This window comes from Hemitrygon akajei, chromosome 16 (assembly GCF_048418815.1).
Source record: "Hemitrygon akajei chromosome 16, sHemAka1.3, whole genome shotgun sequence".
Taxonomy (NCBI): domain Eukaryota; kingdom Metazoa; phylum Chordata; class Chondrichthyes; order Myliobatiformes; family Dasyatidae; genus Hemitrygon; species Hemitrygon akajei.
In genome coordinates, this window is record NC_133139.1 from 88,691,998 (window position 1) to 88,717,919 (window position 25,922).

At 43.0% G+C, this 25,922-nt stretch overlaps 1 protein-coding gene across 1 annotated transcript in view; it reads right to left on the bottom strand.

Moving 5' to 3' along the window:
- LOC140739676 (ras-specific guanine nucleotide-releasing factor RalGPS2-like) overlaps window positions 1–25,922 on the bottom strand; it is a 127,962-nt gene that overhangs the window by 78,462 nt on the left and 23,578 nt on the right. Inside the window, exons 6-9 of the mRNA XM_073068048.1 lie at window positions 5,594–5,677; window positions 4,705–4,794; window positions 2,549–2,641; window positions 1,721–1,847 (exon numbers count right to left, since the gene is read on the bottom strand). Of these exons, the coding sequence (XP_072924149.1) occupies window positions 1,721–1,847; window positions 2,549–2,641; window positions 4,705–4,794; window positions 5,594–5,677 (394 nt within the window). The remainder of the gene's footprint in view (window positions 1–1,720; window positions 1,848–2,548; window positions 2,642–4,704; window positions 4,795–5,593; window positions 5,678–25,922) is intronic.

The following is a 25,922-nucleotide window of genomic DNA, read 5'->3' on the forward strand; positions in this document are numbered from 1 at the left end:
ATTCTATATATAGATAGAAGTTCTCTGTATAATAACGGTATTGCTCTTATCACATCTGTCATTAAAAGTTTGATATATACTATGTCTTACTTTACCACCACAGTTTTTTTTTTGACATTTTCTGCCCTATTGCTGCTTCTATAGTGCACAAGTGTGAGGTGATGCATTTTGGAAGGACAAACCAGAAGACTGAGTACAGGATTAATGGTCAGTTACTTTAGTGTGTGGATGAACAAAGGAACCTTGGGGTTCAAATCCATACATCCCTCAAGGTCGCTGCACAGGTTGATAGGGTAGTTAAGAAGGCCTATGGGATGCTAAGCTTCATTAACAGGGGGATTGAGTTCAAGAGTAGAGAGGTCACGTTGCAACTCTACAAATCTCTGGTGAGACCGCACTTAGAGTATTGTGTTCAATTCTGGTCACCTCATTATAGGAAGGATGTGGAAGCTATGGAGAGGGTGCAGAGGAGATTTACCAGGATGTTGCCTGGTTTGGAGAACAAGTCATATGAAGCAAGGTTAGCAGAGCTGGGACTTTTCTCTTTGGAGCGTAGAAGAATGAGAGGGGACTTGATAGAGGTCTACAAGATTATGAGAGGCATAGATAGGGTGGATAATCGGTACCTGTTTCCCAGGGCACTAATATCAAACACCAGAGGGCTTATGTACAAAATTAAGGGAGGGAAGTTTAGGGGAGGCATCCGGGGCAAGTTTTTTTTAAAAAACTCAGAGGGTTGTGAGTGCCTGGAATGACTTGCCAGGATGGTGGTGGAGGCTAAAACATTAGGGGTATTTAAGAGCCTCTTGGACAAGCACATGGATGAAAGAAAAATGGAGGGTTATGGAGTAGTGTGGGTTTAGTACTTTTTTAAGGATTATATGGGTCGGCACAACACGGAGGGCTGAAGGGCCTGTACTGTGCTGTAGTGTTCTATGGTTCTCAGCTCCAACCAAACTGATTCAATTTGACTGTTCAGACCATGATATTCCCTAATAATTATCCCCCATTCTTTATTAAAGGGGCCATCTCCTGCATTTGTACTTTGCTCATCTCTCTTAAAACAAAACACTAACCTGGAAAAGGTTATTCCCCACTTTGGCTACTTAGCAACATGGTTCTAAAATGAGTATCGGATCATACCTATTCCTGCCTGAATGCACACCCCATTTGCAGCAGCCCAGACAAATGAAGGGCATTCAATGTAGCCTTTTACCATTTTCCCTAGGCTTAGCTTTCATTAGAGAATCAGTCCTACGCTTATGTGCTCTGTCACTTCTTGCCAGATCTGGCTTTCAATACCCTAGTTAGGGTGCATTCTGGAGCTGTTCGGGTATATAGCAAACAATAAGTTCAACAGCAGCCATTCTTTAGATTTGAATGTGGATTGCAGATGGAACTTAAAACGCAGCTCAGGAGAATGGGTTTCCTGAAGCTGCAGCTTGGAGTCAATCACAAATAAAGAAACTCTCCACTTAGACCCCAGATGGTGTAAGATCTCCGAGACCTCCTTCCAAGTCACGTACCATCTTGACTTAAAATATATCACCAATCCCTTATTGCTGTAGGGGATAAATCCTGTAATTTTTTTCCCCCAATTGGGAGTACTTTCAAGATGAAGACTGCAGCAGTTCAAGGAGGAAGTGACAAGAACTGGGGACAAACGCTGGACTTACCATTAATGCTCAGATGCCGCAAACAAACGAAAATTCGTTCTCACCTAAATACGGGATGCATGGTTTATTTCTCAAGCAGCTGATGTAAGCCCTTAGTTCCTTATAGTTATCTTCTTTGGACAAAAGAGTCTCCAGTTTTTCAAACGTAGCCTTATCTTTCCTGCTCAGCAGCTGCAATGAGATATGAAAACAGACCTCTGGTAAAACCCCATCTTGTACATCTAGAAAACATTTGCACATTTTAATCAGCAACACCAGTTTTTTAAAAAAAAAATCAACAGGAACACTTGGCTAACGAGATTCAGCACCAATCAAAATTCTCCAATCCCAGAAGTCCCATAATCAATCCCAGTAGCCCTTGTGCTTTCCTATTGCTCCGGGTACACCATTCCATTAATTACAAATTAATCCCGCTGCTATCTATCCAAAAATCAGCACCGACAAGGAACTTTTCAAACACTTACATAGTAGATGTTGGACATACACAGGTCAGACAACAATCTATGAAGAGAAAAGCGGTTGACATTATGGTTAATGACCTCATCATGCTGGAGTCCTGCTGGAAGGGACAGAGATGGGTATCTCCAGAAATAATAGCAATGGACTGAATTTCAGTTACTATTTCCCAGTGCTGATGGGAGGGTCACTGATATAAAATAAATGTTTTTTTTCCTCTCTCCCACGTACACTGAATGCAGAGTACTTCCAAGCATACCCCATTTTTGCCTTGCCATTCTAGCAACGTCTACCACTGACACCCTTCTCGTCCTGGTTAGATAGCACAGCACTCATCCTGGTACAGTACAGGATGCAGGGATTCATCTGAAACAATAGACGGAAAGACAAAAGAACCAAGAAGGCCATTCACTTGCCATCCATGTTTTTGACAGCCTGAATATTGGCGAGCTCTGTAAAGCTGAGATGACTGCCATCAAGCCATGAAGATTATTGAGATTAAGTAGTTTCTGTAACATAAACAGTCACATAACTTTTTTTAATAACCTCCAGACAAGTAGCCAATGACACAGTAGCAAAGTGATTTCTACAGGTGTATTGTGGAGAGTATTCTAACTGGCTACATCACTGCCTGGTATTGGTGGGGACAGGGTGCTACTGCACGGGATCGAAGAAAGCTGCAGAGAGTTGTAAGATTAGACAGATCCACCATGGGTACTAGCCTCCATAGTATCCATAACAGCTTCAGGGAGCAGTGCCTCAGAAAAGCGGCATCCATTATCAAGGACCTCCACCACCCAGGACATGCCCTGTTCACATTGTTACCATCAGGGAGGAGGTACAGAAATCTGAAGGCACACACTCAATGATACAGGAACACACACACACACACACACTAATTAAGTTTCTACTCTCTCGTTATCATGTATGGCACTGTGATGCAGCTGCAAAGCTAACAAATTCCACGACATTTACTGGTGACGTTAAACTTGATTCTCACATGGTCATGAGGTTTAGTTGTTCAGACCAGACATCAGAATGGGGAAGAAATGTGATGCAAGTGACTTTGACATTGGAATGATTGTTGGTGCCAGATGGAGTGGTTTGAGTATCTCAGACACTGCTGACCTCCTGAGATTTTCACACAGTGTCTAGAGTTTACAGAGAATGGTGTGAAAAACAAACCATCCAGTCCTGTGGGCAAAAACACCTTGTTAATGAGAGAGGTCAGAGGAGAATGGCCAGACTGGTTCAATCTGACAGGAGGGCAACAGCAACTCAAATAACCACGTGCTAAGTTACAACAGTGTGGTGCAGAAGAGCATCTCTGAATGCACAACACGTCGAGTTTCAGAAGTTGCAGAAGACCACAAACATGGATCACAAGCTCAGTGAACGTGGATACCAGAGGTACCTAATAAAGTGGCCACCGAGTGAACTTCCCAATAAATGTACCTGCTTTATGACATGCTGTCCCATTGGCAGTGGTGATTTTCATTGCTGACATCTGCCTTCACTAAGAAATGTTTCCCAACATATTGGAAGTGATCAATATTTTTCCACAGTCTCACTGTGAGCCTTCACTGTCACAGGGCAGTCTGCAGCAGGTGCAGATTGGTAGAGGCCTTCGGTCATGAGGATGTTGACAACAATGCCATCTGCTTTGGCTGGAGGGTTGACAATGCATTGAAGCAGTGGCTGCTAAGGCCCTAATCTATGAAACTCACCTTGAAATCTGCCTTTTAGAATCAGAATCAGGTTTATTATCACCGGCATGTGACATGAAATTTGTTAACTTAGCAGCAGCAGTTCAATGCAATACATAATATAGATGAAAAAATGAAATAATAATAAAGTAAATCAATTACAGTATATATATATATATATATATATATATATATATATAGAATAGATTAAAAATTGTGCAAAAACAGAAATACTGTGTATTTTAAAAAGTGAGGTAGTGTCCAAGGATTCAACGTCCATTTAGGAATCAGATGGCAGAGGGGAAGAAGCTGTTCCTGAATTGCTGAGTGTGTGCCTTCAGGCTTCTGTACCTCCTCCCTGATGGTAACAGTGAGAAAAGGGCATGCCCTGGGTGCTGGAGAACCTTAATAATGGACACTGTCTTTCTGAGATACTACTTCCTGAAGATGTCCTGGGTACTTTGTAGGCTAGTACCCAAGATGGAGCTGACTAGATTTACAACCCTCTGCAACTTCTTTCAGTCCTGTGCAGTAGCCCCTCCATACCAGACACTGATGCAACCTGTCAGAATTATCTCCACGGTACATCTATAGAAGTTTTTGAGTGTATTTGTTGACATGCCAAATCTCTTCAAACTCCTAATGAAGTATAACAGCTGTCTTGCCTTCTTTATTACTGCAACTTTTTAACCAAGCATTTTATCATCTGTCCTAAAATAGTCACATTTCATTATATATTTAAAATCAGTTACAAATTCCACATATTCCTGAACTTTATGTGGAACAGGCTCCCCAGATTACACATAACGGGCAAGTCACAAAAACCAGAATCTACTACAAAGCAAATCTATGAAGCACAAACTTACTTTTGCCATTTTGATAAAGTGGCTGAGAACGTCGACTCTTGTTTTAAGCATCTGCTTGGTGAGAATTTCTCTGACCACCCAGAAACTGACCTGGAAAGAGAAAATCACTAATTTATACTCATCCTTAATTGTTATATCATGTTCCAAGCACAGCAAATTTCTAACCAAGGCCATTACAAATAATTAATATTGTTACTGAATCTCTTTCACTATAAGCACAAAGCTTAGAACTTCCTCCCAAAGGCCAAATTTCTTAAATGAAAAGAACTCCTCTAAAGTTTGCATGTTCTTTCTCTAATCAACCAGTTAGACTCCACTTTCAATTTTAAATCAAGATTTAGATCAAACAAAAGCAAGAAATTCATGGGCAACTGACTACAGTGCATGGAAGGGGCCAGGCTAGATGTACAGGGTCAAGCTGGAGATGGTTGAGTTTAGGGGCATTTCTCTCAATGCAATTTAGAGAAGCACCATTGGGTGGCAATGTGGAGGAGGGTTGATATGACTGCGTTACAGCTTCGACTACCCGGGCCCGGCTCTGACTTCCTGTGGTGTCTGTGTAGCTGGCACATTCTCCGTGACCGTGTGACTTTCCTGCCGTGCTCCAGTCTCCACCCACATCCTGAAGATGTGCTGAAGTAGGCTACTGTAAAATGCCACTAGTGTAGGTAGCCAGCAGAAAATGGGTTAATGGGCACGTGCAAGAGGACAAGTTACAGGATTGATCTGACTGCTCTAGAAGTCAGCATAGAGGGATACATTGGTCCCCGAGTTCTTGTCAAAAGAAATGCAAATAAAAATTTGCATCCTGGACGTACAACACCAAATAGATAAAGATATTCTACCCTACCTTACTGAGACCAAGACGTTGTGTATTATTTAATATTACCTGATTAAATCTTCTGGTAGAAGCTACAACATTCGGAGCCAAGGAGTACTTCCCCTTCTTGTTCCATGCACAACTGGACAATTCCTTAGGGGAAGAAAAGAATTTGATTTAAAACCCAATACAAACAGAAGAATACCCAAGACTGGACAATTCTGATAGGATTGTGGACTTAAGTGCTTCAATCATCAAATATTATTGAGATCCTGGCCAAAATTAATCCCTCAATCAAGATGATCTGGTAGTTATCGCTGTTGTTTGCAAGATGAAACGGAAGAAATGACAATTCAACAATCATATCCAAACCACAAGAACGGCCTCCTGCACTTTTCAAATTTTAAACCATTATAATAAATTGGAACGATTAAAATAGACTGTCTGACCTAGAAAGTATTTCAATCCCTGCATTCAAGCTCTGATTAAATATCAACAAGACTCTAAAATTCAGGATTAAGATCTGAAAGGCTTTTGCTTTTCAAAAAAAGCAGTCCAAAAAAAAAATAGCTTGGCCACAGAAAAAGACACAAAAAAAAACACAGACACACACATTCAGACCAATTCCTCAGTCAGACACGCATTTTCCTGGGTCTTGAGTTCTAATTCTTGAACCTGTTCTTTGACAAAAACTACATGAATTCAGTTTAAAAGGCAATAATATTATTTTAACCTGGATGATGTAGTGAACGGGATGAAGGAGAACACAAATGCAACAGGAAGGTGAACCCACTCTAAGTTATGATGCTATTTTCCCCACAAAGTTCACCTAAACAGGAACTCAAAGGGAAGATAGGACCAAACAACAAACATTTTGTCCTGATGAAGGGACTCAGCCCGAAACATTCACTTTTTATTTCCATCCATAGATGTTGCTTTACCTGCTGAGTTCCTCCAGCACCTTGTGTGTATTGTCCTAGGTTTCCAGCATCTGCACTACCATTTGTGTCAAGCACTCTGTCTATTAGCCCCTCAACTGGGGAAACATAAGGACCGGCCCTGCCTTGTTGGCAGAAAGCATCTCTGGTGCAAAAAGCTGGCCACTTCAGTGCAATTACTGAGTGTGAACCCACAGCAGCCAACAGATACAATTAATAAAGCCTCTTTTTTAAAAAAAACAAAAAGCTTAGTGTGCTTTGGGAGTACTTTTTTGGGTGTGCTTTGGTGTTAGCCACAAATGAGGACAGGTGACAAAAGCATGATTAAAGTAGAGTTTGTTCTATCACAGATGGCAAAGGCTGGGCACCCTGTTACAAGGACTAACCTGCTGACTCACCCAAGGGTTTCCATCAATTGCAAAGCACTGACGATCAGTACATCTCCAGCTGAATTCAAGTAGCACCAATATCATTCAGTACAAAACACTGAACTGTGTTAGCAAAACGGATTTGAGTGAGCGAAGAGAGAACTCTCCAGTGGTTAAGAGTCACACCTCATACAAAGGAAGATGGTTATCATGGGAGGTCAGTCATCCCAGCCTCATATCACTGTAGGAGTGTCCAAAGCCCATTAGCTGCTCCATCAATGCCCCCATTTTCATCAAATTGTCAGAAGCAGCCATGTTTGCTGAGGAGTTGGAAAGGTTCCTTTCCAGCTCCTCAGCAAACGAAAGCACCTACGTCTGCAGGCAGTAAGACATGGACAACATCTAGGCATGGGCTGATAAAAGCAAAAGTAATACTTGGGCCGCAAGAAGATGGCAGTGAGTGGCCATGTCCTACAAGAAACAAACCACCTATCCTTGATAACATCCTGGGGATGAGAGTCTGGAAACTTATCAGGGCCAATCAAGTCAAGTTCAATGTCATTTAACTATGAACATGCATACCACAAAATGAGACAATGGTTTCCAGACCAGGGTGTAACTCACAGTAGTACACATAACACACAATAACTGAGGAAAATAAGAACTAAATCAACAAATGAATACGCATAAACTAAAGTGCATAAATTAAATATTGTAGGGTACTGTACAAATTATCTGGTGACAGTTCAAATATGCGGCATTAGAGCCTAATGGCCTGCGAGAAGAAGTTGTTTCACATCCTGACCATTCTTGTCTCTGTGCATCGGAGTCTCCTGCCTGATGGTAGAAGGTTAAAGGGGATGCTGGATGGGTGGGTGGGATCCTTGATGACATTTAGGGCCCTGCATACACAGCGCTCTTGATAAATGTCCCCAACGCATGGTAGGGAGATCCCCATGATCCTCTTGGCCATTCTCACAGTCCTTTGTAGGAACTTCTGGTCCAAAGCTCTACTGTCCCGTACCCAACGGAGATGTCAGGATGCTCTCAATGGTGCTCCTATAAAATGCAGTTAAGATGGGGGTGGGGGGGGAGAGACTCGCTTGCCTCAGTCTCCTCAGGAAGTGGAGGTGCTGCTGTGCCCTCTTATTCAGGGTGGTGATATTGAGAGACCAGATGAGGTCATCCATGATGTGAACTCCCAGGAACTTGGTGCACTTAACTCTCTACGGAGGAGCCATAAATAAATCAACACCATAAACACAAGAGTTGATCTGAGATGGGAGATCCCAAGGGAAATGATTCATTTTCCAATACCTAAAGGCCTTTCAACCATCTACGAAGTACAAGTTAGAGTGTATTGAATATTCTTCACTTGTGTGGATAAGTGCAGCTCCAACACTCAAATAACTCAGGATCCAGCAAAAGCCCTTTCATGTCACTGTTACGAACCCCGTAACTGGGTATCTTACCAGCAAAGATAGGAGTATCCGTTGAAGTCTGATGATACTATTTTTAACAGTATTTATTAGTAAAAATACACAAAAATAATATCAATGCAAATATACAGATAATATACAACATCAATACTAAACCTAAAAGTGCGGGTATAATAATAATCAATAAGAAATAAGCTCTATCGTTGTCTAGGGGATAATGAATTGTCTGATGGAAATATAAAGTTCAGTTCAGTTCATGCAGGCTGCGGTAGTTGCTGATCACTGTGTTGCAATTGTTGGAGAGAGAGAGGGAGAGAGAGAGAGAGAGAGTAACTTGCCGACTTTCCTTTTACGATCTTGATCCATCTCCATCCTTTAGCTAGACCGTTCCGTGGAGGACTCATCACCCAGGCAAGGGTGGACACACACAAGCCCCCACCGGTCTTGTAGCATCTCTCCTGGTGTGTCTGAGGGGTGTTCCCCAGACCCTACTTTTATCCCCACTCACGGGGTCTCAGATGTCAATCAGGTTGGGATGATGCAATCCCTCAACCAGACCACTCTGGATGCCCCGAGGGGTTTCAATGAATAGAACAGTACTCAATACACAATTCCTTCTCCAAGAGACAATAGCAGTAATCTCTCTCTTTGTCAATAGGAGACATTCCAACCTGTGCTGTGCCTCTCTCTCATAAATTTGTATGAGCTGTTTATCTCTCTCATTTCCTTTGATAACAGCATCGGAATAGTAGCGATTTGCGATTCTCCAAAGGGGGGGGGCACTGGCGATTCTGTACCCTTCTGCCCATCAGAGTTGCTCCTCATTCGTAACACCCCCATCCTTCTAAGAATTTTTACCACAGGGAAAAATTAACTAATACAGAGTCTTACAGAATTTCAGAATCTAACACAATACAAAAGAGTTTTTCACTACAGAGTAATACAGTTATACATTCAATTTAGCATCTAAACATTTAGCGATTACATTGTCACTTCCTTTAATATCTTGTACCTAATAAAATTCCTGTGGCATCAGACTCCAATTTAATAACCACCTATTTTTATTCCTCTTCTTCAGCAAAACAAAACTAAAGAGTTGTGATCTTAGCTTACGTGTATATTACAAAAGTTTATGCAAATACTAATCTTTATTTTACTTTCAAACTTAACGTCAATCTTCCATGGTGTTGTCTTTATTATTTACATGCTTTGTCAAAATCCCTCAAAACCAGATTCTGTTATTCAAAGTGGCATTTTGTCAACCTTCGCCCCTTTTCCACTTAACTCTCACGTGGTTAGCTTGCTCACCAGTGTGGAATAGGCTTTTGCATGCTCCTTTCATAGGAGTTATTTTATCAACAATGTTTTCCAAACTTAGCCCATCTTCTGAACTTCCACACAATTCTTTATTTTTAGTAAGTCGTTAGTTTTATCTTCAGGACCCTTCATTCTATTAGTTTTCAGTTTAATATCTGCAAGCGATCCCTCTTTGTCCAAACAACATTTCAAATTCTGCCTCTTCACAGCACACCCTTGAATAACATTAGCGAGTGGGATACCTTTACATTCCAAATCAAACTGTAATTGATTCGCAGGCACCTTGTTAACAAGCCATTGTTCCTTCAGCCTGGTTACTGCTTCTGACACCAATCCAGACTTTAAATTTTCTTCATTCAATTTAGGAACTACACTTTTCCCTTCTCCTTCAATAATAATATCCACATCACCACCTTTTATCTCCTCACTAACTTTTAACACACCTTTGAACACAAACAACTGGGAATTCTCACTTCCCACTAGTACCAAGGTTAACCCTTTCTTCACTAAACCAAGCCCATCTGACCCACAAGGACTGCATTCCTTTTTAACTGAATCAGATACCTGAGACTTTTCCTGAGTTTCATTACTAGGTTCAGTACCACGTGCATCCACATCTTGAACACACTCAAATGGGACATCTGCCTCTTCCAGGCTTTCAATACCCGTCCCCTTTTCAAATTCTAAGTTCCCCTGATCCTCCCAGTTACTCTCTGGGCAACTCCCTTCCAGAGTAAACTCAACCCTGCGGGCTGGAACAACCTCATCTGCCAACCCAGCAGACTCCTTCAAGGTAATGGCATCCTTTTCATCTAGGACTGCCCTCATTTCATTATCGGGAACACATTTAAAATTTTCAACTTCTTCAAATAGTTCTGTCAAGCCAGACAGATCATCCATGTCCAAACCTGGACCTTCTAACAGCCTTATCTGTTTCTCATTTTTACTCCATGCCTCTATAAATTCCCTCCTGGTTAAGGGTAGGTCTACCTCCTCTCCTTTACTCTCTTTCACCTCCCTATTCTCCATTTTACCACCCTCTAACCCCTTTTGGTACAGAGTCGGTAAAAACGTCTCAGCCAAATCGATACTGGCCTGATTTAAACTGGCCTCTTTCTCAGCTGCCTTTCTCGACATGCTGCGAGTGATCGCGCATGCGGGATAGATCTTGGAACCTAGGGGCGGGTCCTCAACACTTACAGGCTTGCTCGTCAGCTTCCTTGCTGAACACACCTCACCACCTGCTAAATCATTACCAAGAAGGACGTCCACGCCTTCTCTCAGTTATTCTGACCGTACCCCTATTTCAACTGGTCCAGATACCAGATCACAATTTATAATGATCCTATGCAAAGGTACAGCTTCTGTTCCTTTTCCTATGCCTCTCAAAACTACCTCTCCAGTCTCAGGATCAAAATCTAGTACCTTACTGAGAATCAATGACTGCTCAGCTCCAGTATCTCTCCAGATCCACACTGGAACTGGTGTTTCTCCCTCTTTCACAGACACGGTCCCTTCTGAAATAAATTTCTCACGCCCCTCTCGTATTCTATCTACCTGGGGCTTTCTCGTCGATTTGCTGATCGACACAATACACCCTGTAGGGACTGCTGCTTTCCCTTTTCCTGTCTCCTTCCTCGGAGCAAAGCACTTCGATGCAATATGACCAGCCTTTCCACAATTAAAACAGGTCAAGCCAGGAACCCTCCTGCCAGCTTGCCTTTCTTCCTCCTTACTTTTACCACTAGCTCCCGGCTGAATTTCTGCCTCAGCCGGCGGGCTTTCTCTACCATTCCCACGGTCTTTCTGGTAACTCTTATTCGAGGAAAACTTTGTCTTGTGGGTTAGGGCATATTCATCTGTGAACCTGGCAAATTCGGATATGGACTTATTCGGCTTCTCGTTCAAATACATCTGGATATCATCCGAAACACAACCTTTAAATTCCTCAATCAGAATTAACTCTCTGAAACGCCGAAAATTCTCTTCCACCCTTTCTGCCGCACACCAACGATCCAAGAGCACACCCTTCTCATAGGCAAACTCTGCATACGTCTGATTCCACACTTTCTTTAAATCTCTGAACTTTTGTCTATAGGCCTCAGGTACCAATTCGTAGGCCCGAAGAATGGCCTGTTTTACTTCCTCGTAATTCTCATACTCCTCCTCTTCCACTGACAATGCCGCATATGCCCGTTGTGCCTTCCCTTTTAACACACTTTGTAACAACGCCACCCACTGATCTCTGGGCCACTTCTGATTCACTGCCACCTTTTCAAAATGCAAGAAATAACTATCAACATCCGTCTCCTGAACGGAGGTACTAACCTAAACTCCCTACTAACATTAAACCTCTCCTCTCGGTCTGCCCCTTGAGCTCTTCGCTCTTGCCTTAACTTCTCCATGTCCAGCTCATGTTGCCTCTGTTTCTCCTTCTCCCTCTGGTTTTCAGCTCTTTCCTTCTCCTTTTCAGCTGCTTCCAGTTGTTTTAACCTAATTTCATGCTCCCTCTTCGCCTCTAACTCCTTTAGCTGGAGCTTATACTCCCTTTTCTTCTGTTCCAACCTTAATTTTTCCAACTCTAACTGAGCCGTCCCAATAGCTGGTACCTTTTCAGGGATATTGTCCAATACCTCAGCCGAAAACACATTCGTCTCAATATAATACTGAGTTATGGCCCTCCGCATCTCCCACTTTTTCATTGACGACCTCACCTCTGTGAGATTTAGTCCTTTCGCAATATTTACCAAGTCCGTCTTTGTGGCCTCCTCTAGCGCCTTCAAAATCGGGTTTTGTGTAAATTCGTCTACGTCCATCTTTGCTGGTTTCCTGTCTGATTACCCGCGCAACCAGATCAAAGTCTGGACTTAAAAGCCCGATTTACTGGCCCTCCAATTTGGTATCAAATCTCGAGACGAGGCCCCAAGTTGTTACGAACCCCGTAACTGGGTATCTTACCAGCAAAGATAGGAGTATCCGTTGAAGTCTGATGATACTATTTTTAACAGTATTTATTAGTAAAAATACACAAAAATAATATCAATGCAAATATACAGATAATATACGTCATCAATACTAAACCTAAAAGTGTGGGTATAATAATAATCAATAAGAAATAAGCTCTATCGTTGTCTAGGGGATAATGAATTGTCTGATGGAAATATAAAGTTCAGTTCAGTTCATGCAGGCTGCGGTAGTTGCTGATCATTGTGTTGCAATTGTTGGGGAGAGAGAGAGAGAGAGAGAGAGAGTAACAGCTATTGACTTGCCGACTTTCCTTTTACGATCTTGATCCGTCGATGCGTTGTTGTTGTGGCCATTCATGTATGACCCCTCCGTCCTTTAGCTAGACTGTTCCGTGGAGGACTCGTCACCCAGGCAAGGGTAGACACACACACAAGCCCCCACCGGTCTCGTAGCATCTCTCCTGGTGCGTCTGAGGGGTGTTCCCCAGACCCTACTTTTATCCCCACTCACAGGGTCTCAGATGTCAATCAGGTTGGGATGATGCAATCCCTCAACCAGACCACTCTGGTTGCCCCCTGAGGGGTTTCAATGAATAGAACAGTACTCAATACACAATTCCTTCTTCAAGAGACAATAGCAGTAATCTCTCTCTTTGTCAATAGGAGACATTCCAACCTGTGCTGTGCCTCTCTCTCATAAATTTGTATGAGCTGTTTATCTCTCTCATTTCCTTTGATAACAGCATCGGAATAGTAGCGATTTGCGATTCTCCAAAGGGGGGGGGGGGCACTGGCGATTCTGTACCCTTCTGCCCATCAGAGTTGCTCCTCATTCGTAACATCACTGCATCTGACGAGTTGAGTAATCGAGAAAAGGAGCTATGATATGCAGTTCCTCTAAGTCTGCAACAGGCAAATTTAAACACTAATGTTTTGAGCAAAGAACTAATGGCAGAGGACAATGCATTTGCCTAATAGAATGCAACACATCAAAATGGACAACAGAAGAACAGCAACTAACAAAAGTTACTGCACAAACATACATTCGGCAACAATTCTCAGAGTATTCATATCCATTTTCCTAAACACAAGGACAAGTTCTAAACCTTGTATGCTCAGCTCTCAAAGGCACAGTAAATTAATAAGTTTAAAGCAAACATCCTAAGCTTCCATTTGGGCAGCTTAACCATCAGATGGCAGAGGGCTAATACAAGACAATCAGTACCAGACCAGAAATCAAGGATGAAATTCTTCCTCTGCCCCACCATCTTCATGGATACCAGGCACCACTTTCAACGTGCTACAGACAGACTGGCAGATCGACAACACCTTCATTAACTCAGGATGTGCAAAAGTACTCTGAAACCAAGAACGGCCATAGAAATGTAGTCACGACCACAATGCAGGAAACAAAGTAGTCAACGGTAAACACAAACAAGAGAAAATCTGCAGATGCTGGAAATCCAGAAAACAAACACACACACACACACACACACACACACACACACACACACACACACACACACACACACACACACACACACACACACACACACACACACACACACACACACACACACACACACACACACACACACACACACACACACACACACACACACAATCAATGGGAAAGAGTACAGTCAACGTTTCAGGCCGAGACCCTTTGGCAGAACTGGAGAAAAAAAGATGAAGACTAGATTTCAAAGCTGGGGGCAAGGGAGAGAGAAACACAGGTGACAAGTGAAACCTGAGGGGGAGGCATGATGTAAAGAGCTGGGAAGTTGATTGGTGAAAGAGATACAGGGCAGGACTGGGGGAGTCTGATGAGAGAGGACAGAAGGCCATGGAAGAAAGAAAAGGGGGAGGAGCACCAGAGGGAGGTCCACCAGAAGTGGGGTGAGGGGCATTACTGTAAGTTCGAGTAATCGATGTTCATGCCATCAGGTGGAGGCTACCCAGATGAATGCAAGTTATTGTTCCTCCAACCCGAGTGTGGTCTCAACGCAATAGTAGAAGAGGCCATGGATTGACATATCAGAATGGGAATGGGAAGTGGAATTAAAATGGGTAGCCACTGGGAGATCCAGCTTCTTCTGGGGGACAGAATGTAGGTGCTCGGCGAAGTGGTCTCCCAATCTTCACTGGGTCTCACTGATATGCAGGAGGCCACACTGGGAGCACAGGACACAGTATACGACTCCAACAGACTCACAGGTGAAGTGTTTACTCACCTGGTAGGACTGCTTAGGGCCCTAAATGGTAGTGAGGGAGGTGGGGTAGGGGCAGGTATAGCATTTGTTCCACTTGCAAGGATAAGTGTCAGGAGGGAGATCAGTGGGGAGGGATGAATGGACAAAGGAGTCACACATATTAAATAGCTAAATAAGTAATACAAAAATAGAAATTAAAAAGTACGAGGTCGTGTTCATGGGTTCATTGTCCACTCAGAAATTTGATGGCAGAGGGGAAGAAGCTGTTCCTGAATCGCTGAGTGTGTGACTTCAGGCTTCTGCCCCTCCTCCTTGATGGTAGCAATGAGAACACTGAATACATATTGTCACGAACCCCGTAACTGGGTCACTTACCAGCAAAGATAGAGAGGTCCGTGGAAGTCTGATGGTACTATTTTTAACAGTATTTATTAGTAAAAATACACAAAAATAATATCAATGCAAACATACAGATAATATACGTCGTCAATACTAAATCTAAAAGTGCGGGTATAATAATAATCAATAAGAAATAAGCTCTATCGTTGTCTAGGGGATAAATGTATTGTCCAATGGAAATATAAAAGTCACTCAGTTCATTCAGGCTGCAGCCTTTGGTTGGAGAGAGAGAGAGATTTTTAGAAACTTGCCGGCTTTTCCTTTTATGATTTCGAACCTTCGAGAGTTCCGTTGGTGTGGCCGTTCACTTGTGGCCTCTCCTTTAGCTAAAGCCGTTCTTCCGTGGCGAGCCCGCCAATTCCCAGGCAAGGGAAAAGGATTCACGCGAGCCCCCTACCGGCTGTCGCTATTAAACGCTGTCACGGGATTTCTAGCGTTTCTCCTGGTGCGTCTAAAGGGGCTGTTCCCCAGACCCTCTTTTATCCTTACTCACGGGGTCTCAGATGTCAATCAGGTTGGGATGATGCAATCCCTCAACCAGCCCACTCTGGTCATCCCCTGAGGGCTTCAATGAATAGTACAGTACTCAATACACAATTCCGTCTCCAAGAGCCAATGGCCATTATCCGTGGCTTTGTCTTGCTGAGGCCAGGACACATTCCAAAACCTTGAGGATTCTCTCTCATTTCCTGGGTCCCAGACCCGAATTAATAGCGATCTTGCGATTCTCAAGAAGGAGGGGGCTACTTTATACCCTTCGGCCCCTCAGAGTTGTGGCACATTCGTAACAATATTTTGCATCAGTCTTTACAGTGGAAGACGTCTGCAGTATACCAGACATTCAAGAGTGTCAGGGAAGTGAAAATTTATAACTGAGAAGTTGCTCAGGAAGCTTAACGGTCTGAGGGTGGATAAATCTCCTGGACCTGATGGAATGCACCATTGGGTTCTGAAGGAAGTAGCTAGTGCGAAGGCATTAACGATGATCTTTCAAGAATCAAAAGAATCTGGCATTGTACTGGATGACTGAAGAATTGCAAATGTTACTCCACTATCTAAGAAGTGTGGGAGGCAGCAGAAAGGAAACTATAGACCTGTTAGCCTGACATCAGTGGTTGGGAAGTTGCTGGAATCGATTGTTAGGGATGAGATTATGGAATACCTGGAGGCCCATGACAAGATAGGCCAAAGCCAGCATGGTTTCCTGAAAAGAAAATTCTGCCTGACAAACGTACTGCAATGTTTTGAGGAAATTGCAAGCAGGGTAGACAAGGAGATACAGTAAACGTGGTGTATTTGGATTTTCAGAAGGCCTTTGACAAGGTGCCGCACTCGAGGCTGCTTAGCAAGATAAGAGCCCATGGAGTTACAGGGAAGTTACTAGTGTGGGTGGAGCATTGGCTGATCGGCAGAAAATAGAGAGTGGGAATAAAGGGATCCTATTCTGGCTGGCTGCTGGTTACCAGGGGAATTCCACAGGGGTCGGTGTTGAGACCGTTACTTTTTACAATGTAAGTCAATGATTTGGACTATGGTATTAAGGGATTTGAGGCTAAATTTGCCGATGATACAAAGATAGGTGGAAGAGCGGATAGTGTTGAGGAAACAGAGAGACTGCAGAGAGATTAGATAGTTTAGAGGAATGGACAAAGAAGTGGCAAATGAAATATAATGTTGGAAAGTGTATGGTCTTACACTTTGTTGGAAGAAATAAACAGGCAGACTATTATTTAGATGGGGAGAGAATTCAAAATGCTGAGATGCAACGGGACTTGGGAATCCTCGTGCAGGATACCCCAAAGGTTAACCTCCAGGTTGAGTCATTTGTGAAGAAGGCGAATGCAATGTTGACATTCATTTCTAGAGGTATAGAATACAAGAGTTGGGATGTGATGTTGAGGCTCTATAAGGCACTCATGAGACCACACTTGGAGTATTGTGTGCAGTTTGGGCTCCTTATTTTAGGACAGGATATAATGACATTAGAGGGGGTTCAGAGAAGATTCACGAGAATGATTCCAGGAATGAAAGGGTTACCATATGAGGAATGTCTGGCAGCTCTTGGGCTGTATTCCCTGGAGTTCAGGAGAATGGGGGGGGGGGGGGGAGATCTCATAGAAACATTCTGAATGTTAAAAGGCCTGAACAGATTAGACATGGCAAAGTTATTTCCCATGGTAGGGGATTGTAGGACAAGAGGGCACAGCTTCAGGATTGAAGGACATCGCTTTAGAAGTGAGATGCGGAGAAATTACTTTAGTCAGAGGGTGGTAAATCTGTGGAATTTGTTAACACGAGTGGCTGTAGAAGCTAAGTCATTGGGTGCATTTAAGGCAGAGATAGATAGGTTCTTGATTAGCCAAGGCATCTAAGGGTATGGGGTGAAAGCAGGGGAGTGGGGATGACTGGAAGAATTGGATCAGCCCATGATTGAATGGCGGAGCAGCCTTGATGGGCCAAATGGCCTCCTTCTGCTCCCATATCTTGTGGTCTTAACAGGGCAAGTCCTGGTTGATGAGGGTCTGTAATGAATAATGCCGCCTTTTAGAGGCATTGCCCCTTGAAGATGTCCAGGGATTTTATTCTTAACAATCCATTATTTCTCCTTTCACAACCCCTCAGGGTCAAGGACAACTTACTTAGATCTGTGGGCTCCGAGGTGGCTAATGTGTGTAACTGAGCATCTGCAGACTTTGCCACAGGTGTTCACCCAGGAGGGTTGTTCAGCAAGTGCAACAGCATAGTGCATCATAATGACTAAACTAAACTTCAATCTGCAAGGTAGAATTCAGGGCTTTTTAAAAAAAACTATTTTAGGTAATTCAGTTTCAGCTAATACAAGTGGGGAGAACCAGTTCCATGGTCTGTTAGCAAATGTCTCACCTTCTACAGAGCCTCTCAGGATGGAAGAGGACGGCAGTTAAGTGGGTTCAGAGGGGTCTGATAAAAACTCTGCCAGAGTTGAGGCACAAGGTGCTTGATGAGGAGGATTATACGGGAAGAGGAGCAGTCATAATTAATACAGGAGCCGATGATACTAACAGGGAACAGCCTCACGCTTCGATAAAATATCAACATTTCAAATTCCAAGGTGCATCTGTGCAAACAAAGGCCATTAGCCATCAGAAAACTATAGTTACACAGCAGGACGCCACAATGCAATATTATTTATACAGACTGTAATCAAGTTCGTCTTAATGTACGTTATATAGTGTATATTCAATATTGGGATGGAACAAATGCGACAGGGCTATGAGGTATTCTGGCAGTGTTACTCCTTTGCATAGGAAACACAAGTTTACAGGCAGCACCGTGTATGGGTTCAGAGTCAGAGTGATACAGCACAGACGTCGGCCCTTCAGCTCGACAAGTGACAGTATCCACCCAGCTAGTCCCTGTGTTCCTGACCTCCAATGCTGTGTGCAGCTCGTAACTTCCCCCCGGCTGCGCGTTTCTTCCAGGAGTTCCAGTTCCCTCCTTATCCCAGATATGTGAGGGCCGGTAGGGTTAGTTGGCCGTAGGTGAGTGGTGGATTCTGTAAGATGGGTTGTGAGTTGGAAGAGCAGCAAGGCATTGATGGCAACAGAGACAGAATAAAATCTAGCTGTGGCAGCGATTGAAACAACCCAGTGCCACTGTCAGAGACCGAACACGGGGAGTTATCCTGCACGACGCACCCTCAGATCCAATCCAATAGTAATAACGTCCAAAAGTCAAAGAAATGTATTTGATCGTTTATTAGTAATTAGCAAAACAATCTTGAAGCGATTAATGAAACTGAAACTAGTGATATTAAACGTACTTAAGCAGAATTAAGCAAAGTTAGGCAGTCACAAAAGATATCACACTCAGCAGTCTCTAACTCTGCCCCAGACAAAGCGTGAATACGTAACTAAACTCTCTGCTTCTACCACAGCCCCACCCATGTGACTAACTACAATAATAAACACGCTACACAATATACAATACAGACAAACAGAAAATAGATGCAGCAAAATCAGGTAGGATTAGTGTGAAGTGATCGACACTGATTCACTGACCCGTTCTCATACTCTGTCTCTATAAAGGGTATCGCGAGCTAGATGATACAAAGGGCTACGTAAACTGGATTCCAATCAGCTACTGAGTGAGACTGCAAATATTCCAAGCCATGACACATTGATGAGATCAGGATAAGGGAGATTGATGTACTATGGGGAGGTATGAAATGTACAACAGAAAGAAACAATAGATAAACAGTCCGGGCATTAGAATCACTAGACATTTTCGAGATAAGCGCATTGATGAGAAAAGGCAAAATCATGAAAGAATCTGACAGAGCATTGCATTGAATAGCCCCATTATAAATGCTGGAGCCCCGGTTAGTTTATAAACTCGGCAATTTCCATTGGTATAATTAACTCAGGTTCCTATAGAAGCATCAATTTAATTTAACCAGTAACATTGCCATTCATATATTCTGAAATCCCTCCCAGACATCTGTTACTCCACCACTCCTTGAACTTACAAAACTCTAAAACTGATGAAGTTTCAAATCAAAAGTTTACAGCACAGGATGTGGCCATTCAGCCCATCACAAACATACTGGATCACATGTTGGATAAAGTGCACAACAGGTCAGATTTCTTTTGCCAGGAGTCCTTGTGATCAAGATTAATTAAAAAAAAAATGTAATCCAGTTGCCATTTCCACTTTTAAATTGTTTAAACCTGCTGAATTTAAATTAAACTCCCCCAACATTCTTCTTCATCCACCTTACACACATACACTTGTGCGTTTCAGCTGCCTTGCATCTCTCCCCGTTTTGGCTCATCTCCCTCCAACAGCTGCCTCCCACCTTTATACTCTTCACCCCACACCTTGCTTCATCTGCTTCTCAATATCTTCTGTCTCCTTCCACTGTGCCTGCTCCTACCCTACCTGCCAGAACCTGTCTGTTATCTCACACCCCTCTTCAGTCCACCTGTCACCTCGAGCTCCTGTCTCGCCACTCTTCTTCCCCTCTTCAATACTAGCAATCTCGCCTCTCCATTCCCAGTCCTGATTCAGGGTTTTGACCTGAACTATCATCAGCTAAAAAGGTTCATCTTTATCTTATCCTTCCCAACAACAGATGCCGTTTGACCCACTGCGTTCTTCTATGAGATTGACTGTTTTCCAGATTTAAATTAAGCTGTGGTAGTGTTATTTGAACATGTCCCCTAATCCTTGGCTTAAGGCTCTTAATTACCAGTCGGGACCTGAAGAAGGGTCCTGACCCAAAATGTCGACTGTTTACCATTTTCCATAGATGCTGCCCTGGCCTGCTGAGTTCCTCCAGCGTTTTGGGTCTGTTGCTCTGGATCTCCAGCATCTGCAAATCTTGTGTTCGTGACAAGCACGAGGTCACTGTGCACCCAGTGTGTAACTGTCCAACTCCTTTAAAGCATCATCACGACTCAATGCAAACTTGGGTTTGATAATACTCCTGAGTAGTAGTTTTCGAAAAGAGCTGCTTTTTTAAAGTTGCTGTTTTGATGCACTAGCTTTGCTCATGGTTTCTGGGCCAAAAAACTTTGAGTCAACCTTCGCAAAAGGACAGGCTTCTGTGTCTTAGGAACATAATCGTATTCCAAGCAAAGTGTACAAACCCAAGGGCGTATCTACGGAAAACAGCTCCTATGGCAAGCACTGAAATTGTGCCCCTGTCCAAACATCTGACACCCATCTTTTAGATAACTTTACCATAATATCAGCTCAAAAATACAAGTTAATTAATCTTTTAATTAACAAATTATGGAACTACATGAAAATTATAACTGCACCTTCCTTGCTTTCACTGATGCAAGTTGGTCAATGATGTGATCAAAGTCAGTTTTTTCCAGTTTCTTCTCTTTCTACACTCAGCAGAGCAAGATCACAGAGTTTGCCTTGACCCATGGAGGCTCTCAAACACAAAAGTATTAGTTTTAACTTGCTGAATGATCTCTCACAGCTGGCGATGGAAACTGTGATAGTTAGCATTATCTGAATAGCAATGAGAAGATTGGGGAAGACACTCTCATCTCCATACTGAACAATAAATTCAAGAAGCTCTTCAGGTCTTGATATTTTCATGTTGACCCGCCTTGGTAGCAACATTCTGCAATCCAAAATTTCTTCATATGGCTGCTGTCCATCAACATCAGAGCTGTATAATTCGCCCAAATTTTCGCACTTCTTTAGGTCATTACTGTTGGCACCGTAACACAGTCCCTCGACATTGAGAAGAAACCCAAACTTGGTGTCAGTGTCATGCAATTGAGGGAACCTTTCATCCATTTCTCCATGAAGACAGTCGAGTGTTCCCTTCATGACTCTTTCCATTTCCTCCTTTGCTGTTAACCAGGTGTCTCCCGAGTTCTCATCAGCCATTTGTTTCTTTCGTCTCTGACGTCTTTCAACTTCAATGTTCCATTCTTGACAGAGACAGACTCCTCCTTCGAGTGACTCACTGACCAACACTTCTCTTTCATCGAAAAAAAAATGATCTCAGAGGACTTTCAAATCGAGGGCAGCATCGTGGAAGTTCATGCTAGGATCCTGCAGCCTCTTTTGAATACAGTCAATGCGAATGAGTACTTTGTTCCAAAATCCTAGCAAAATCAGAAACTCATATCTCCTCAAGGTACTTGTTGACGGGCTTCTGTCCTTGCACTCCACCTGGTTTCAGACTCCAACTTAACAACCACAGGCACAGCGTTTTGAGTCGAGAGAAAAACACGTAGAGAGCTTCGATGGTTCCAAAAAACATGACCATCATTGTATCCTGCTTGGCTGCATGTACACCCACCAAGTCGAGGTGAGTGATTGTTGCAATTCACAAACACTGCCAGGTTGTTTTTCTCACTTATTCTTTGATGAACACCACTTCTGTGTCCAGCCATCACAGCAGTGTTCATTCATTCAATCTTTTTATTGATCTCCAGTAAAGAATAATCAAATCAGAGGAGAAGTTTAGCAAACAGATAATACAAAAAAACATATAAACAGCAGTAAAAAAGTATATATTGTCAAAATCAGATAGGTAAAATGTTACGCTGTTATTTATACACAATATAATTGAAAAAACTACAACTCATAACAATCGTAAAAGAAGATTGGAAATTTCCAGTTTACAGCAGTGTTGTCATAGCACTGTGACCGACAATCTTGTAGCTCCATTTTGTCCTTCTCTAGCTGTTTCAAGATGTCAACCAAGCTCTCAGCATCCTTCTGGCTTATCTGGATAAAACCAAGGATAACTGACCTGATAGAGGTGTACAAGATAATAAGAGGCATTGATCATGTGGATAGTCAGAGGCTTTTTCCCAGGGCTGAAATGGTTGCCAGGAGATGACACAGGTTTAAGGTGCTGGGGAATAGGTACAGAGGAGATGTCAGGGGTGTTTTTTACGTAGAGAGTGGTGAGTGCGTGGAATGGGCGGCCGGTGGTGGTGGAGGCGGATACAATAGGATCTTTTAAGAGGTTCCTGGATAGGTACATGGAACTTAGAAAAATAGAGGGCCAAGGGTAAGCCGAGGTAGTTCTAAGGTAAGGACATGTTCAGCACAGCTTTGTGGGCCGAAGGGCCTGTACTGTGCTGTAGGTTTTCTGTGTTTCTGTTTGACTCTCTAACATGGACTGGTTTCCTCTCAGAATCAACTTCCACATACCTCAGTACTTCTGACATCTGCTCACGGTGTGCCTGATCAGGAGTCAAGTCGAACATGAGACCATAGTACTTGGCTTTACGAATGCTTCTCGGTAAACTCTGGTGAACAATGGATGCCACCATGTGGATGAATTCGTTCTGGACACCCGGTGAAAGATAAGACGTGGATCCATGATGACTTTCCAAATGAGTGAGGTGTCCTTTTGTGACAGGGTCAAAGATGGCCAGTAGTTTCAGTAAGCCAAGGAAATTTCCCACATTGGAGTCACCTTCTAGCTGAAGTGACTCCATGTCCTCGCAAAGCTAGGTCCTGAGTTGCAAGGAATTTTATGCAGTGAACGATTCTCGTCAAGATATCTCACCACTTCTGCTTTTCGTTCTCAATCTGTGACTGAAATACCGCATCAATAACTCCTCTGTTTTCAGCTAAATTTCTTTCCACTATGTGGAGCATTCCCGATGATTCTTGGCATTTTCATGAACACCAATCCTTTCAGGTGCTTTCCTCTGGTTGAATCCACTTTCCTGCTCCAATGAGGATTGATGGTCAGACTGGGAATAGAGAAGACAACAGACACAAAATGCAGACTTTTTAGAAGGGGAATAGACCAGCCATGAGCGAGTCACTTCCTCACCACTTCCTCACCACGACCATTTCTCAATTTCCTCTTGAACTAAGTTTTGTTCATTGAGCAGTTATTTATTGGTAGGAAAGGTCCCTCACTGTTCTGGAAATACTTTGAACCCAGCTTTATTATTTCTGTTCTCAACACGTCAGGCAGAACTGCTTTTCCAGTATCCTTGTCGAACTTCAGAAGTCCAATGTCATGCTGTTCAATCACTTCTGGTATGACAGTTCGAGGCTTTTTGACACCATCCAGTTCACTAGGTTCAGTATTGTCAGGTAAAATCTCGTCAATGAACTCAACATCACCACCACCACCACCGTCTTCCCCTCCTGTCATGTCCACGTTCTCTGTGGCAGCCTCACTCTTAATCTCGTCATACTCGGATTTATCTGACTTGACTTCCTCCTCGGCTTGTGATGCATTTGTACTTGATCCACCTATGGATTCTAACAAACTTGTAGCAGGTGCAGGCGACTCCATGGAAATTGTCGAACTACTTGTTCTGGGCTTTTCAGAGAAGGGCATGAAGAACTTGCTCGACTTCTTGGCTTCCTCCACCTCCAACTTTCGTCTCTTCCATTCTTCAGCTCCACTTTCCTTCTTCGTGAAGAAACGTTTCACGGTCTTCTTACACCATGCTCTGAAATAAGGCCATCCTAGTGCTTCTCACCCATGATAATCAAAGACAGATCATACATCTGAAGAAAATTCTTTTATCACTATCTAAGGATAGCTTGTCTGACTTGAACAGAAATTGCTCAGAGGCGCCCAGGGCATGTGCCATACCTGCCATACCTTAGATACGCCACTGTACAAACCTCAGCAAAATATTATTAATCTCCCCCATCACTACTTTTTAAAAAGTGTGGGAAAGCAAAATGATTCACAATAATTTCCCATGGGACAGAAATACACTCATTAGTGTGTATTTCACTGAAGCAGTCAGTCAGCACCGATAAATCAGGGTTTTACTCTCCATAGCGATACCACTGTTAGAACAGTGAAAGAAACCATTTACCAGGCTGCATTCATCACAGGAGATGACCAATACAACTGAAATCAGAGGACAGCCGCATTCTCTACCGTCATCCTCACTCCCAAGATGCCCATAAAGCTCCAGTCCATAACAACAGCTGACCAAAGATACTAGAAGTGGTTATTCAGCCCCTTGAGACAGACCCATCAGTTATGAGATTGTGGCTGATATGAACTGTCTCCAAATCTTCCCTTTTCCTTTATATTCCTTCAAATTTTAAAAGTTCCATCAATCTCAGATATAAAATTTTAAAAAATTATCCTGGTATCTATTACAGTGGCAGAAGTGTTTTTCAAATTACTTCTATGTTCTGCATGTACAGATGTTACCAGGCGGCACGGTAATGTAGGGGTTAGCACAACACTTTTCAGTACAGGTGACATGGGCTCAATTCCCACTGCTGCCTGTAAGGAGTTGGTACATTCTCCCCATAACCCCGAGGGATTCCTCCGGGTGCTCCGGTTTCCTCCCACAGTCCAAAGATGTACCGATTAATTGGTCATTGTAAATTGTCCCATGATTAGGCTAGGGTTCAATTGGGGGTTGCTGGGCAACACGGCTCGAAGGGCCAGAAGGGCCTATTTCACACTGTATTAAATGTTTCTTAATTTCACTACAGGAAGTCCTGATTCCTTGACTTTGCCCCCAGTCACATCCCAACCATCCAGTGAGATGGATGTTATCAGTCCCACTTTCCTCAGCCTCTAAAATTCAGGCAATATAATCCTAGTTTGTGTCATCTCACGAGTTCTGTTATCAATCTGGCCAACCTGCATTGACAGACAGACATACTTTATTGATCCCGAGGGAAATTGGGTTTCGTTACAGCCGCACCAACCAAGAATAGTGTAGAAATATAGCAATATAAAACCATAAATAATTAAATAATAAGTTAATCATGCCAAGTGGAAATAAGTCCAGGACCAACCTATTGGCTCAGGGTGTCTGACACTCCGAGGGAGGAGTTGTAAAGTTTGATGGCCACAGGCAGGAATGACTTCCTATGACGCTTAGTGTTACATCTCGGTGGAATGAGTCTATCACCGAGGCCAACCAATATGACCTTAATGCAAGCTGCTCCAAGTGGTATCTAATCAAGGTTTTGTGCAGTGGAAGCTTATATTCCATTCCATTCACTTGGATACAAAGGTCACATTTCCATCAGCTTTTCCCATTGCTTTTTCTTTCTGCCACAGACGTGAATGTGTAGAGATGCTCAAGTGCCTTCATTAGAACCAGATTTCCAACAGCTTAGAAGTATTCTTCAGAAGTGAGAAATGGTAAGATGATGGGTGGCCCACATCTGTTCAAAACGAAATCAATTTGCTTCAGTTTTGCCTGTTTAATTATGCTTCCATCCGATAAAATCAAAGCCCTTTTGCAATATCAGGTCCATGCAGGCTCCCTGGAGAAGGTTTAT